This window comes from Mustela putorius, unplaced genomic scaffold (genome assembly GCF_011764305.1).
Source record: "Mustela putorius furo isolate JIRA1106 unplaced genomic scaffold, ASM1176430v1.1 tig00000873_pilon_pilon_pilon, whole genome shotgun sequence".
Classification (NCBI taxonomy): Eukaryota; Metazoa; Chordata; class Mammalia; order Carnivora; family Mustelidae; genus Mustela; species Mustela putorius.
In genome coordinates, this window is record NW_025421504.1 from 506,152 (window position 1) to 523,428 (window position 17,277).

Consider the following 17,277-nt stretch of genomic DNA (forward strand, 5'->3'; position numbering starts at 1 on the left):
CACAGGACTAAAACAGGCGAGAAGACCACAGTTAAACGCCTTGCAGCTGCCTCTTTATTGCTGGTGTGAGATGTGAATCAACTCTGGGCTTACAGAAGAATGTGACTAAGACCCCACTGGCCGCTAATTTCTAGCACCACACATATGACAACTGCGGAAGGGTGACTTCTCCTCCTCCTCTCCCACATCCAGTGCCTGAGCCCTGCCTCAGATAGACGATCATTCCCATGTCGCCACGAAGGCCAGGCTGTGAGAGCGAGTGCCACCATCCAGCGTGCAGGCCTCCGGCCCGGCAGAGCGGTTACCTCTCTGTGGCTCAGTCTTCTCACCCACCAAACAGAGATGGCAGCATCTCCCTCTTGAAGTGTCTTGGTGATTAATTCACGTAACATTTAGCAAACACTCAGATGTGTATTAAGATAAAAACAAAAAAAAACAACCTTCAGCCCAACTTAAGATGTCAATACCTGCTTTTCCTACAGTCCGTCCGTCTGTCCTACCACCACCCTGAGGACATACAGGAGGCCAGCCTCCAGCAGGCCCAAAGCGCACACACACCTGCCGCCGTCCGTGTAGTGCCGAAGCAGCAGAGCACGGTGCACAGCTCGGACGGGGACTCCAGGAAGGTGAGCGCTTCCTCCCCCATGGGGCACACACGTCTCCCAGCGCTTCTCTCTGCATTTCACAAAATAAAGCCACACCCTCCACATTGGTCCTCAGCTTGTACTTTTCCAGAGTGTCCCCCCAACCCCAGCATCCATGCACACAGGATCAGCTGAGTGTTGCCTTAGGGACAGGATACTGCCCCGTCAAGGACGGCCTTCCTTCGTATCTGAGTCTCAAGGCTTCCAAGTAAAGGTGATGACTGACACTGTCCCCTGGTTGTCTCCATGGCACAGTGCCGTCAGGGAACTTCAAACTCCAAGTGCACACGGGGTGTCTAAGTTGAGGCAAGGTGCCGTCAGACCACCTGCTGACAGTCTCTGACCAAGAGACTGTGAAACTTCCGTCCTAGCCACCAATGGACACTGCTGCCACCAACTCCACCCCCTTGACAGGCGAAAATGGTGCGATCTCTGGTTTCATTTAAGAGGAAACCTCTTTTCATATGTGTATAAGCCACAAAACACACTTAAAAACCACCCAGACATCCTGGTAACTTTTTATTTCTAATCATGGGTGATGATTACATGGTGAGTTTCTGCGACAATTCATCAAGTTACACATTACGGTACATGTGCTTTTCTGTACAAACCATATACTTCAATGGAGAGGGGTTATGATTAAAAGGCCGTCTGTCACCATCTGTCGGACACCCGGGTGGCGCTGTCAGTCGAGCATCTGACTTTTGATTTTGACTCAGGTCATGATCTTCGGGGCCGTGGGATCAAGCCCACATGGGGCTCTATGGTCAGCGTGGGGTCTCCTTCAGATTCTCCCTCCTCGTTCCTCCTCCTCACTCTCAAATAAATAAATAAGATCTTTTGGGGTCAGCTCAGGTCATGATCTCAGGTTCATGGGATCAAGCCCCACACCAGGCCCTGCACTCAGTGGGGAGTCTGCTTGAGATTCTCTCTCTCTCTTTCCCTCTGCAACCCCCCTCATGTGCGCTTTCTCTCAAAAGAATAGATAAATCTTAAAAAAAAAAAAAAAGGCAATATATTGATAATGTGACAAGGGGTTCACAGTACTGTTTCCTATACTTCCGTGCTAACAATGGCCTATTTCTTTACCTGGGCTGTGATTACACTGGTACCTACGTTACAGATGTAAGTGATTTCTCTATGTGGGCTATGTTCAAAGGGAAATACGCTACAACGTGTTCAGGCTCCCTATGGACGTCAGTTAGCTATGAGAAACTCACTCTCCTGCAGGATAGGTGAATGACTGATGCTTGACTTTTCTAAGCTAGACGTAAAGAACAGCAGAATAATTCTGATAAGTTGCCTCACGAAACAAAAAAGAGCAGCAAAACATGATAGTAGCAAGAAGGTGAAGCACCCAGGTGAGGGGGTCCTCCTTGGACCCCTCAACTACCCGACACCACAACCAAGTGGCCTGACTTTTGGGGCTGGACGGCCCATCCTATCTGTGTCCCCTGATCGACTTCCCTGCTGTGGCAAGGGTGTGAGTGCCCATGTCTCACATGCCTAACGTGAGGTGTTCTTTAAAAATACTTTGGGGGCACCTGGGCTACTCAGTCATTTAAGCAACTGATTCTTGATTATGGCTCAGGTCATAATCTCGGGGTCCTGGGACTGAGCCCCACATCAGGCTCTGTGCTGGGCGTGCAGACGGCTTAAAACACTCTCTGTCCCTCTCCTTCTCCGTGCCTCATGCATGCACACTTGGTTGCACACTTGATTCTTTAAAAACAAACAAAATTTTATATATACATATATATAAAAAGTAGAACCTGAAAGATTTGTGATGAAGCTCAATACAATATGAAACTGTGTATAAAACCCTGAAAATTATGAAAAAATAACAGAGAAAAGGGGAAAATGAAGAAATGAACAGTAAGACAAGCTAGTCAGGTTGCAGAATCACAAATCTCTCAGCGAAAACGACCAGAAGCGTGAATCACAGTGCTCAGTGTACTGAGCACCTCTGAGAACTGCGAAGTGGCACATCTTGAACCACAATCAAAACTGACAGCAGCAACACAACAGCTGATGGTTTGTAACACATGTAGAGGACCCTAATAAAAAATTAAGTTTCTTTTACTTGAACAAATGTTACCATGTTAGCGTGGATTCAGACTTGCACATACCCCTCCCTCTATTTGGTGCCTGGACTGGGAACTCTTACGCGAGACCCACATAGTAGTGGCCTCAGTCTAAACTCCGCATAATGAGACCTGCAGAGCCTCTTGACATCCTTCTCTGCTGTGCCCTGGATCACTCACTCAGACATACTCCCTGAGCTGGAAAAATCTCAGGAGTGTCCTCCTTTTCTGCCTACACAAAAACACATCTATCTGGAGGCAAATAAGTCATTATTAGGTTAACACTAGAATCACTCAAGTTTTTAAAGAGTATTTCAGAAATTTAAAAAACTCCTCGCAATTTGTTGCTTTTACCGAATCCAGTGATCCCCCCCGCCCCGCCATACACACCAGCACCAACTTGGCTTGGTGCCTTGCAGATGAGGAGACCACCACAGGAGGAGTCAGAGAGACCTGCAGGTACCTCCCCTCCCACCATGGCACAAAGTGGCAGCAGCACCCCTGCTATGGGGTGCACACCACCTCACCTCTGAGCTTCTTGCTAAAAATAACCAACACGATCTCACCAGGAGGAAAAACATTAGACAAATCCAAATCGAGGGGCATCCTACATAATAACTGGCCTGTCCTCTTCAAAAATGTCAATGCATGGCGCGTCTGGGTGGCTCAGAGGGTTGAGCCTCTGCTTTCAACTCAGGTCATGATCTCAGGGTCCTGGGATCGAGCCCCGCATCGGGCTCTCTGCTCAGCAGGGAGCCTGCTCCCCCCACTCCCCACCGCCTGCCTGTGATCTCCCACTCTCTCTCTGTCATATAAATTAGTAAAATCTTTAAAACAAAAGGTCAATGCCACAGGAGTTAAAGAAAGGCTGAAGGGTGGTGACAAATGAAAAGAGAGGTCAGCGCAACTGTGACCCCATTCTGGAAACAGGTCTGGTTTTTCTTTTGCAGTGAAGGGCATCGGCAAATGGCTGCTGAAGTCTATGCGAGGTCAGCGCGCTACATCGCTGTACTGTGCCAACGCTGACTGGCGCTGGTGCCTACACTGCGGTTAGAGAAGAGAGTGTTTTTAGGAAACGTATGTGGAAAGACTTTAGAGGTAAAAATTCATCATGCACGCAACTTACTCTCAAACATTTCAGGGGAAAAAAACGAGAGAGGAAAAGAAGGAGCAGGAAATGTTAATATCTGGGGAATCTGGGAAATGGGGATTTTCTGTTCTATTTTTACAGCTTTTCTAGAAGTCTGAAGTAATTTCAAAGAAAAAGAAAATGATGTGGAAACTTTAAAAATATCCAGTGCCAAGCTCAGTGACCTAGGCCATCTGTGCCAGGCTAGGAACTGTGCACAATGTCCAGAACGTCCATGACATCCATGACAAGGTGAGCACGCACACAGAGAATGTTCGGAAACCCTCCTACTCTCCCAGATGACACCTGCTTGTGTTTCCAGAAGTACCCGTCCACACCTGCCCGGACCTTTGTCACGGACAAACTGAAGGCCTGTGTTGGGCCATAACCCTCATCATCATCTCTCTTCTGTGGCAGTCTAGGATATCGAGAGTCCTGTCACTTATCAAGCACAACTTTGTGGGAACCTAACAAAGGTAAAGAAATGTCACCTTGGGGCACCTGGGTGGCTCAGGCAGTTAAGCATCTGCCTTTGGCTCAGGTCCTGATCCAGGAGTCCTGGGACTGAGCCCCGCCTCAGGCTCCTTACTCAGCAGTGAGTCTGTTTCTCCCTCTCCCTCTGTCTCTCTGCCGGTCTGTTCTCTCTAATAAATAAAAAAAAAATAAAAAAAAAAAATAAAAAAAAAAAGTTACCTCACCCTAATTCTCACTGACTCCTGACCCTGTGATCCCCAGTTTGGGGGTACACAAGTCAATGGCCACATTCACACAGTGACCCTGACACCTGCATACTCTCATTCATCCGGCTCAGGTGACATCTGTTACACAACCACACCACCCCATCGCTAGGCTTCAAATTTGACCGAAGCAGCTGTGGTGTGCGGTGATACCATATTCCACACTCTGGAGTTCCTCTTCCCTTGGAAGAGCATCTGTCGCACCTTAAATCCATCAACAGTCTCACAGAGCAGTATTCTCCCAGCCACGTTCCTTCAGCAACCACCGTGGGTCCTGCCCACAACGTCCGCCAGGAGCAAGGCTGAATCCTGCGGTGGTAACAAATGGCCCGCAGGTCTCTGTGGCTCACAGCGAAGGTGTGGGTCTAGCCTCTGTCATGCACATACTACAGAGAAGCTGGTCTGCTCCACACTTCCCTCACTCTGGGACCCAAGCTACTGTGGTGGCCCCACTGAAGACACTGCTGGTCCCAAGGCAGAGAGAAAAAAAACAGAAGGTAGGATCTGCGTCCTAAGGCCACACTTGTGCACTAAGGGCCCACAGGAAGGACGTCTCCTATAAAACACCCCGTTCCCCACGACAGCAATACCAAAGGTGCATCTGTTGAAAATCGTCTCAAGCCCTTTCACCTATGCCGCTGGCCAAAGAGACACTAAGCGGAGTTGCTGACCTGTTTTCCAGGTTAAAAATGAGAGAACAGTTACTCTAACCCATTCACCTTTAACGAGTGACAAAGACAATCTAACGTGAAGAGGAAGAAAAATCCTAATAGTTTAATCTCATGACCGGCAAAGGAAAAGGCTGAGTTAGTAAAAACGTGTTACGGCGGGTGGACCGTGCTCTGGGGCCACTGACGACTTGGCGTGAGCAGCAGTGGTCACCAACAAGGCAGAGGGCGCAGCGTCTCCCACATCCGAGGAAACGCGTGGGCCGTGACCCTGCAGAGCAGGCTGGAGGTAGGGGTGGGAACGCGGAAACCAGTGAGGAGGCTCCCCAGGAGCCCAGGGTGTGTGTGGCACCTGCACCTCGGGGGCGGTGAGGACAGAGACGGAAATAAGCAGCCTACGGGACAGCACTAAGTGTGCAGATCCACTGCTCAGTGCGGGCTGAGGGAGGACCTCAGGACGGCTCCGGGGACATCGGTACCATTCACTAAGATGCGGATGGGTGAGGAACGGGTTAAGTGGACATACGACACATGAGGTGCCCCTCAGCCACCTCCCCAGGGAGACATCCCCCAGTCCTTAGTGAAGCCCAGCTGGAGACACGCCTCGGTGTCCTCAGCACAGAGGGGGCACGTGTGCCACGTCACAGAGAACAGGGAGCCCGAGAAACTCAGCCAGCAGGTATGGCTGCACCTTCGCGACCCAAACAAGCACACGCCCCAGAAAGAGCACTACCACGGGAGTTCCAATGGGACTCCAGTCCCCGCGCAGCCCTGACAGCAAGCCACGCTGTTGTTCCTGCAAAAATGGAAGAAAATTCCTCACCCTGAGCCTTGAGGAAGACGATGGCCAAAGGGACGCTTCCATTCACCATTCTCTCCCACTAGTTTTTCCAGTGGTGTGGAAGAAACTCTGAAACTCATAATGCCACCTTTCCTGAACTGCTGCCTCTACATGATCAAACTCCCCAGTGACTCATCAGTCCCCCCTAACCCAAGCTGCCTCTGCCAGGAGCTAGGAGCCCAGCCCCTGAGCAGTCCTGCTGACAGGCCACCCAAGTCAGGACCCCAAGGCTGCCACCACCATCAGTCCAAGACAGCCCCGATGTCTGGTGAGCACTCCCCTGCCCAAGAAGGGGGCTGCGAAGAGACAGCAAGGCCAGCCCAGGGCGGGCGGCACTGCCCCTCCGAAGAAGCAGTAGCTACCGAAAGGGCACAAGTTCTAAGTAGAGAGCGTGACCAAGTTTGAGACAGTTACGGACAATGAAAAATATACTGAGAAAAAAATCAGAAACCCCACGTAGTCTTACTTTTCTCACACCTCAGCAATGAAACTCAAGCAACACCTATCACCTCCGCTTGAACCTCTTACCCTGCAAACTGCTAAAACACCAGTTTTCTATGAAAACGTGTGAAATGTGAGGCGATGGTGTGTATTAAGGCAGGCCAGGCTGTTTTAGTCTCCATGAGGTTCAGCAGGAATCTTCTAAACAGAGCCTCAAAGCCTGCTGCTTCAATGAGACACCTGCAGCCTGGGCTTGGGAACTGCCTGCTGAGCCCCGTCTTTTGAGTAAAGCACTTTACTGCCATGCTTTGCTTCAAAATGACTTAGGTACTGCACAGCTTATGAAATAAAGCTCTTATTCTGGGGGCCCAGGGGTCTGGTTATCTGGGAAGTTTCTAAGGGGGTCCACTCTGGGGGTCCGTGCCAGTTCAGTCACACAGGTGCTGTGCTCAGAAGGGCCCACAAATGAGGTTTACTTAATGCTCTACTGCCACCCTCCTGAAATCCTCAAGAATCTCATTTTTGAACTCGTGCTTTCTAAGTGAAGCCCAATGACACCATGGAGTACAGGCCTGAGGCATGGAGCCCGAGCTCCCCCACATCTTGCCTCCCGCACCAGCAACCCCCTCCCACAATCATCCTCTGTCCCAAATGGGGCCTGGAAGGGACACCTCGGGTGTCTGGGAGGGTCTGCACTTGCCCTTTGAGTACCCTTCTGCCTAAGAAAGCTTGATATTAAGTAACAAGTGAAAACACCACGGCAGGTCGAGAGAGACCACAGGAGAAGGAAGAGGCCTTTTCCTGTTTTCTCAGTCCACATTTTCACTCTGTACTGGAGCCCAACTATTATGGACTGGCCCTGTGCCCTAAGGTCCTAGAGGTTAGGAAATGGTGCATTTCCACAGGCAGACCTGCTCATGTACCCACACACCTGAAAGCCTCAATTCCAGAAATACTGCTGACCCAATTTAGGGAGCTGCTGCTGGGTTTTCTAGTAACACACGTGACCAGCAGCTTCACAAGTTGCTACCCAGTGCTTCTGAGTTTTTCTCTGGTTTGGAGAAGAACTGTGTTTGTTTTTTGTTATTCCCCCACTCCCCATTTGTTGTCAGGGGAAAGGCCGACCTAGGAGAGCACCTTCAAGACCCTGATGCCAGGCTTGGGGTGAGGATGGCATGGTCGACTGTAATGCTTTGTGCTTCCAGCAGCCTTATGAAACACGGTACAGATTCTACCTTAATTTTCAGTATGTAATCCTCGATCATTTAGGACACACTCAAGACTAAGGAGGACTTCCATTAATTGTGCAAAATAAGCCCATCCACCCTCTCTCGTGTGAAAGGCCACAGGCACGGCTCTTGGTGCAGACGACGGGCTGGTCCCTGTCTCACGGACAGCAGCAGCAAAGTGCACTGAGCATACAGTAGGTGCCAGTGAGAAGAAACAGTCCGCTGAGGTGGGCCTCCTCCTGGGATTCCTCTTTCCCAAACTCGCCCGCACGCGCACGCTGAGACCAGAGCAGGTTCTCCACCACACACACGTCTTGCCCAGACTTCACTCCTAAGAGCAGTGCTGGTGCAGTGCCTGGGCTCCTCCCCTGTCCTCAGTCCACAGCACTTCCTTCTGCTAATGCAGAACACCAGGAGCCTCCGAAGAGCTTTGACTGTACACGCTTCTGTGAAAAATGAAGGAGCAGCTAATGAGTATGAACGATATAGGAATCATAAGCCGTCAAGAAGTGAAAAGGTGGGCGCTGGTGGGGCTCCCTCAGTGAAGCGTCCGACCCTTGCCTCTGCCTCAGATCATGATCTCAGAGTCCTCTCATCAAGCCCCGGCAAGGGGCTCTGTCCTCAGCAGGGAGTCTGCTTGAGATTCTCTCTCTCTCTCTCTCTCTCTCTCCCTCTGCCCTTCCCTCCCACTCTCCCTCTCTGGGGGAAAAAAAAAAAAGAAAAGGCAAGGAACAAAATAGGAGGAATATTTATAATACACATAACTCCCAAATGATTTGTGTTCAGGACATATAAAGTTCAACAATAAGAGCACAAACAGCCCATTTAAAACGGTCAAACAGACTTCTAATAAACAAGATACAGGGGTGCCTGGCTGGCCCAGTCAGCGGAACATGCCACTCTTGATCTTGGGGTCATGAGTTCAAGCCCCACAGTGGGCCTAGAGTTTATTTTAAAAAAACAAAAACAAAACAAAACAAAAAGATGATGACGGACACAGGAATGGTTAACAAGTATGTGAAAAGATGCTCAACATCATTAGTCTTCAGTGAAATGCTATTCGAACCACAAGGAGATACTACGACATATCCACTGAGTGGCTAATAGAAAGACTGACAAAACCAAACACTGACAAGGACACAGAGCGACTAAAACTTTCCCACACTGCTGGTGGGATACAAAATGGAAAAGTCTGTCCGCTTATTTGGCCTGGAGAAACGAAAGTGTCTGTCCAGTCAAAGACTTGCTCATGAATGTTCACAGAAGCATGATCCAAAACAGTACACACTGGAAATTTCCCAGATGACCAGCAACTGGTGAAAGGACCAACCAATGGTGGGTATGTCCACACAAGAAAGTACTTCTCAAACAGCACTCAACAATGACAAAGGAAAAACTGCCCAAACAAGCAACATGGATGAGTCTCAGAAAGGTTAATCGGGAGAAGACTGGAGAATATACACTGTATAACTCACTTCGTAAGAAATCCGAGAAGACAGGACGAGTCTAGAAGCATGTGAGTGACCACCCGGGACTTGCAGTGGGGGTGATGAGGCAAGACTGCAAAGAGACAGGAGGAAGATCTTGTGGAAGAAACATCCTATTATCTTTTTAAAAGATTTTTGTTTGTTTGAGAAACAGAGAGAGAGAAGGAGAGAGGGCATGAGGTAGGAGGGCTGCAGGGAGCAGCAGACCCCCCGCCGAGCAGGGAGCCTGATGCGGGACTCAATCCCAGGACTCCAGGATCATGACCTGAGCTGAAGGCGGTCTTGGAACCAACTGAGCCACCCAAGCACCCCTCCTACTATTTTGACTCGAGTTTTGGTTACATGGGTACATACATCTGCCAAAACTCTTTGAGAGGCACCTTTAAAATAACGGTCTTATCCTATGTAAAATATACCTCAAAAAACTGACATCTAAAAAAAATAATCTGGCAACAACATATTCATATATGTGTAAGCTATATCACTGTATTATACACTATAAAAAAGAAAAACAAACAAACAGGATGAAAAAAATAACAAGTACATTTTCTTCCTAAACTCTAAAAGATCATCTCAATCTTGGTGCACACACCAACCGTGGAGACTAATATCCTAGAGACAATGTCACTTTTGTTTTACCTGTGAAGTTCCATGCACAAGGAATACAGTGTCTAGGATTGTGGGGGGCGCCCCACTTTACTGAAATATAACTGCAGTATATAATATGGTATAAATTTAAAGCGTACAATGTAATGATCTGATATGTATGTATTACAAAATGATTATCCCAAATAAAGTTAGTTAACATCTATAGCCTTACAGTTCCAATTTTGTGTGCATGTGGTGAAAACTTTAAAGATCAACTCACCCAGCAACTTCCAATTAAACAACAGAATATTGTTAACTATAGACACTACGCTGTATATTATGTCTTCAGAACTTCTTATCTTAATACTGGAAGTCCATGCTGCTTACCATCTTCACCCTTCCTCTCCACCCTAGGACTGTATTTTCTAGATCATTAATAAGGCTGCCAATTAAATAATAGAGAGATTACTGCATTGAGTTCCTTATCAAATGGTGAGTTTTTACATATGCTTGACATTAGGTAAGGCATTTCATCCTTCGGGCACTTTATCAAAAGATTAATTTCCACTTCATAGGAACAGAAAAGCATAACCCAGAAGGGAATGGCAAGGTCTGCTTTCTGAACAGGCGGCTCTGACATGGGACTACCCTCCACCACACTGAGGTGAGCTGCACTTAAGAGATGAACATCTGCGGAACCTGCAGGAAATCGTTCTGAAAATACTACACCGAATGGTCAGTAAGCACACGAAATGATCCTCAACATCCTTCGTCATCAAGAGAAATGCAAATTACAACCACAAACCACCACCACTACTCACCCACTACAAACCCAATATGAAAAAGAGAGTGCCAAGCTGAGGAAGCAGAGAAGCCAAGTGAGTGCCCCTAACACAGCGTCAGCGGGGTGCAAATCGTACAGCATTTTCCAAAGTGGCTGCACCTATGAAAGCTGCACATGCGCACATGCTGTGAGCCAGCACGGCCGTGGAGCCAAGAAGCATACCCAACAGAAATGTGCGTGCTCATCAAAACACAGGAATCACAAATTTTCAATTACAAAAAGTCTTCCAACTTAAAAAATATCTAGAAAATGCAGCAACACTGTCCATTATAACAGACCCAAAATAAAATTACCTCACTGTCCAACTACAGCAGAACATCAAATTCTGGTACAGTCACATCATTGAATACGTCACGGCAATGAGAATGAGTGACTCACAGCTAGCACAAATAAATGGGCTACTCTCACAAGCATTTCATTCAGTGAAAAGCCAACAGCATTCTCTGAAGTCCATGATTCCATGTATATGAAGTTCAAAAGCAAACAAAACAATGTCTAGTTTAGAATTCAGGACAACGGTTCTGTGGCTGGGAGGGGCCCTTGTGGAGCGCGGATGATGCACACAGTTTCTTAACTGGGGGCAGACTACGTGGCAGGTAGTCATGAAGCTTTGCACTGAGGAGCTGTACACTTTGTGTGTGTGCCCTGCGCTGAAACAACAGTAGCTGTGGGAGAGGCAATTACGAAATTACTCTCAAGGTCCAGGTGAGAAATCAGTAAGTCAAGAGCTACATAGAAGGAAGGTAAGGGACAGGTGTTGTGAAATGACTGAGGCAGAGCCATGATGCGACCAACGCAGAGAAGCAGAACAGACCCCGGACAGGGTGAGTCCACCAACCTGGCTGGACCCCACTGGCTCACAGGAGGAAAGGAGAGCACCTGAACCAGACAGAAACAGGACCGCAGACTGAGAGCTGGAGGCTTTGAAGCTACTGAATGAGGATAGCCACCGGTCGGCATCTTGCTCCTCATAACCCTACTACAATGACTTGCCTTCAAGCAGCCCTACAACCGCATACGGGTCCACACTCCCTTGTTCACAAATTCCAAGAGACAAATGGCTCCAAAAACCCTGACCTGAAATTGTCTGACAGCCAATTCTGACCCAAACTAAGAAGGAACTAATTATAGCTTTTAATTATCCTGCTTAGAATATTCATGTATTTCATGACAGAAATTCTAATGTGCCGAATTACAGGGTGCTAGGAGTGTGAAATCATATAAAGGACACATACTGACTACTTTTCTAAGATCCAAACCACTCTGACTCTGAAACGCCGCTGGCTCCGAGGCCTGAGGGGGGTATCTGTGTATGTACCACCTGTCAGCTAGGCATCGTGCCATTTCCCCCAAAATTTTCTCCAGAAATAGTCTGATTTAAGGGGAAATCCGAGCACTTGCTTGAAAAAGAATAACTCCATAAAGCTACAGTCTAGAACAGAATACCAGTTAGTATTTCTATTGTGATTAATAGGCAATGAATTCATATATGTAAAATTTAAAAGCTACGAAAGAGTGATGCCCTCCTTCTTTAGGCATTCCCACTGCTCTGGTTTCTTTCTTTCTTTCTTTTAAAAATTAACATATCATGTATGATTTGTTTCAGGGATACAGGTCTCTGATTCATCAGTCTTAATTCACAGCACTCACCACAACACACACCCTCCCCAGTGCCCATTTCCCAGCCACCCCTCCACTCCAGCAACCCTCAGTTTGTTCCCTGGGATTAAGAGTCTTCTATGCTTTATCTCCCTCTCTCATGTCATCTTGTTTATTTCCCTCTCTTCCTCGTGATCCTCTGCCTTGTTTCTCAAATTCTGCACATCAGTGAGATCATATAATTGTCTTTCTCTGATTGACTTATTTCACTCAGGATAATACCCTCTAGGTCCATTCACATTGCTGCAAATGGCAAGGTTTCATATTTTTGATGGCTGCATAGTATTCCTGTGTGTGTGTGTGTGTGTGTGTGTGTACGCGCACACATGCCACATCTTCTCTATCCATTCATCTGTCGATGGACATCTCAGCTCTTTCTGTAGTTTGGCTGCTGCAGACATTGCTACTATGAACACTGGGGTGCAGGTGCCCCTTCGGGTCACTACATTTGTATCTTTGGGGTAAATACCTCGTAGTGCGATTGCTGGGTCATAGGGTAGCTCTATTTTAAACTTTTTGAGGAAACTCCATGCTTTTTTCCAGAGTGGCTGCACCAGCTTGCATTCCCACCAACAGTGTAGGAGGGTCGCCCTTTCTCCGCATCCTCGCCAACACTTGTAGTTTCCGGACTTGTTCATTTTAGCCATCCTGACTGGTGTGAGGTGGTATCTCACCGTGGTTTTGATCTGTATTTCCCTGATGCCGAGTGATGTGGAGTACTTTCGCATCTGTCTGTTGGCCATCTGGATGTTTTCTTTGTAGAAATGTCTGTTCGTGTCTTCTGCCATTTTTCAATTGTATTGTTTGTTCTTTGGGTGTTGAGGCTCTAGTTTCTAATGACAGCTCTCAAAAGTAGGCCCCAGAACTACTAAACTATTCAAATAAAAAGGTAAATAAACAAACCCTGGGCTCCAAGCAGAAAAACGGTGCCTGCCTCCCTGCTTACAACCATTTCCTTACCTTCCCAACACGGAACCCCAAAGGTGGCACTTGCAAAGCTCTCTTTAAGAAAGGTTTGTCTAGGGGCGCCTGGGTGGCTCAGTGGGTTAAGCCGCTGCCTTCGGCTCAGGTCATGATTTCAGGGTCCTGGGATCGAGCCCCGCATTGGGCTCTCTGCTCAGCAGGGAGCCTGCTTCCTCCTCTCTCTCTCTCTCTGCCTGCTTGTGATTTCTCTCTGTCAAATAAATAAATAAAATCTTAAAAAAAAAAAAAAATTTCTTGTCTACCCCTGGCCAGACTTATCAAGAAGAAAAGAGAAAGGACCCAAATAAATAAAATCATGAATGAAAGAGGAGAGATCAAAACCAACACCAAAGAAATACAAACAATTTTAAGAACATATTATGAGCAACTATATGCCAGCAAATTTGACAATCTGGAAGAAATGGATGCATTTCTAGAGACATATAAACTACCACAACTGAACTAGGAAGAAACAGAAAACCTGAACAGACCCATAACCAGTAAGGAGATTGAAGCGGTCATCACAAATCTCCCAACAAGCGCCCAGGGCCAGACAGCTTCCCAAGGAAGGAAGATCTTTAAAACATTTTAAACATTTAAACATTTAAAGAAGAACTAATTCCTATTCTCCTGAAACTGTTCCAAAAAACAGAAATGGAAGGAAAACTCCCAAACTCATTTTATGAGGCCAGCATCACCTTGATCCCCAAACCAAAGATCCCATCAAAAAAGAGAATTACAGACCAATATCCTTGATGAACACAGATGCGAAAATTCTCACCAAAATACTAGCCAATAGGATCCCACAGTACATTAAAAGGATTATTCACCACACCCAAGTGGGATTGATTCCAAGGCTGCAAGGTTGGTTCAACATCTGCAAATCAATTAATGTGATACAATACATTAATAAAAGAAAGAACCAAGAAACACAGGATACTCTCAATAGATGCTGAAAAAGCATTTGACAAAGTACAGCATCCTTTCTTGGTCCAAACTCTTCACAGTGTAGGGATAGAGGGTACACACCTCAATATCATCAAAGCCATCTATGAAAAACCCACCGCGGATATCATTCTCAATGGAGAAAAACTGAGAGCTTCTCCCCTAAGGTCAGGAACACCGCAGGGATGTCCACTATCACCACTGCTATTCGACATAGTACTAGAGTCCCAGCCTGAGCAATCAGACAACAAAAAGAAATTAAAGGCATCCAAATTGGCAAAGAAGAAGTCAAGCTATCACTCTGCAGATGATATGATACTTTATGTGGAAAACCCAAAAGACTCCACTCCAAATCTGCTAGAACTTGTACAGGAATTCAGTAAAGTATCGGGATATAAAATCAATGCACAGAAGTCAGTTGCATTTCTATACACCAACAAGAGAGAAGAAAGAGAAATTAAGGAGTTAATCCCATTTACAATTGCACCCAAAACCATGAGATCCCTAGTAATAAACCTAACCAAAGAGGCAAAGATTCCATACTCAGAAAACTATAAAGTACTCATGAAAGAAATTGAGGAAGACACAAAGAAATGGAAAAGTGTTCCATGCACATGGATTGGAAGAACAAATATTGTGAAAAGGTCTATGCTACCTAAAGCAATCTACACGTTTAAGGCAATCCTTATCAAAACACCATCCATTTTTTTCAAAGAAATGGAACAAATAATCCTAAAATTTATATTGAGGAAAGACCTCGAATAGCCAGAGGAATGTTGAAAAAGAAAGCCAAAGTTGCCGGCATCAAAATTCCAGACTTCAAGCTCTATTACAAAGCTGTCATCATCAAGACAGCATGGTACCGGCACAAAAACAGACACATAGATCAATGGAACAGAATAGAGAGCCCAGATATGGACCCTCAACTCTATGGTCAACTAATCTTTGACAAAGCAGGAAAGAATGTCCAATGGAAAAAAGACAGTCTCTTCAATAAATGGTGTTGGGAAAATTGGACAGCCACATGCAGAAAAATGAAACTGGATCATTTCCTTACACAACACATGAAAATAGACTCAAAATGGATGAAGGACCTCAGTGTGAGACAGGAGTCCATCAAAATCCTTGAGGAGAACACAGGCAGCACAGGCAGCAACCTCTTTGACCTCAGCCGCAGCAACTTCTTCCTAGGAACATAGCCAAAGGCAAGGGAAGCAAGGGCAAAAATGAACTACTGGGACGCCATCAAGATCAAAAGCTTTTGCACAGCAAAGGAAACAGTTAAAACCAAAAGACAACTGACAGAATGGGAGAAGATATTTGCAAACAACACAAAGGATAAAGGGCTAGTATCCAAAATCTATAAAAAAAACTTATCAAACTCAACACCCAAAGAACAAATAATCCAATCAAGAAATGGGCAGAGGACATGAACAGACATTTCTGCAAAGAAGACATCCAGATGGCCAACAGACACATGAGAAAGTGCTCCATATCACTCGGCATCAGGGAAATACAAATCAAAACCACAATGAGATATCACCTCACACCAGTCAGAATGGCTAAAATTAACCAGTCAGGAAACGACAGATGCTGGTGAGGATGCGGAGAAAGGGGAACCCTCCTGCACTGCTGGTGGGAATGCAAGCTGGTGCGGCCACTCTGGAAAACAGCATGGAGGTTCCTCAAGAAGTTGAAAATAGAGCTACCCTATGACCCAGCAATCTCACTACTGGGTATTTACCCTAAAGATACAAATGTAGTGATCCGAAGGGGCACGTGCACCCGAATGTTTATAGCAGCAACGTCCATGACAGCCAAACTATGGAAAGAGCTTAGATGTCCATCAACAGATGAATGGATCAAGAAGATGTGGTATATATACACAATGGAATACTATGCAGCCACCAAAAGAAACGAAATCTTGCCATTTGTGACGATGTGGATGGAACTAGAGGGTATTGTGCTTAGTGAAATAAGTCAATCAGGGAAAGACAATTATCATATGATCTCCCTGATATGAGGAAATGGAGATCCAATGTGGGGAGTTTGGGGGGGGGTAGGAAAAGAATAAATGAAACAAGATGGGATCGGGAGGGAGACAAACCATAAGAGACTCTTCATCTCACAAAACAAACTGAGGGAAGGGCACCTGGGTGGCTCGTGGGTTAAATAAAACCTCTGCCTTCAGCTCAGGTCATGATCTCAGGGTCCTGAGATCAAGCCCCACATCGGGCTCTCTGCTCAGCGGGGAGCCTGCTTTCTCCTCTCTCTCTCCCTGCCTGCCTCTCTGCCTACTTGTGATCTCTGTCAAATAAATAAATAAAATCTTTACCAAACAAACAAACAAACAAACTGAGGGTTGCCAGGGCGGGGGGGGGGATAGGGAGAGGGTGGTTGGGTTATGGACACTGGGGAAGGTATGTGCTATGGTGAGTGCTATGAAGTGTAAATCTGGTGATTCACAGACTTGTACCCCTGGAGCTAATAAATACATTGTATGTTAATAAAAAATTAAAAATTAAAAAATAAAAAGAAAGGTTTGTCTATATGCAACAAGCTCTTTTTTACCTACTGCCTCACTGGCAACTAGAATCCTACTTTTGAGTCACATTTGACCCTCAAAAATTTGAGCAGCCTCCATGAATGACCAAAGCACAACATAGTACTCTTTAAAAAAGACATCTTGGGATGCCTGGGTGGCTCAGTTGGTTAAGCATCCGCCTTTGGCTCAGGTCAGGATCCCAGAGTCTTGGGATTGAGCCCTGTGTTGCGCTCCCTGCTTAGCGGGGAGCCTGCTTCTCCCTCTGTCTGTAGCTCTGTCTGCTTGTGCGTGCTCTCTGACAAATAAAACCTTTAGAAAGAAAGAAAGAGAGAAAGAAAGGGAGGGAGGGAGGGAGGAAGGAGACATTTCATCAGGAAATCCTGACACAGGACATTATGCTATGTGAAATAAGCCAGATACAAAAGGACAAATATTGTATGATTCCATATGAGGTCCCTGGAGTAGTCAAATTT

At 46.4% G+C, this 17,277-nt stretch overlaps 1 protein-coding gene across 2 annotated transcripts in view; it reads right to left on the reverse strand.

Moving 5' to 3' along the window:
* FOXK2 (forkhead box K2) overlaps positions 1–17,277 on the reverse strand; it is a 69,174-nt gene that overhangs the window by 25,285 nt on the left and 26,612 nt on the right. Inside the window, exon 1 of one of the 2 annotated variants that reach the window (XM_004748636.3) lies at positions 559–784. The exons of the other annotated variant lie outside the window; for it this stretch is intronic. Within the exon in view, the coding sequence (XP_004748693.1) occupies positions 559–710 (152 nt within the window). The 5' untranslated portion in view covers positions 711–784. Of the gene's footprint in view, positions 1–558; positions 785–17,277 lie in introns of those variants that run through there. 2 annotated transcript variants of the gene reach the window in all.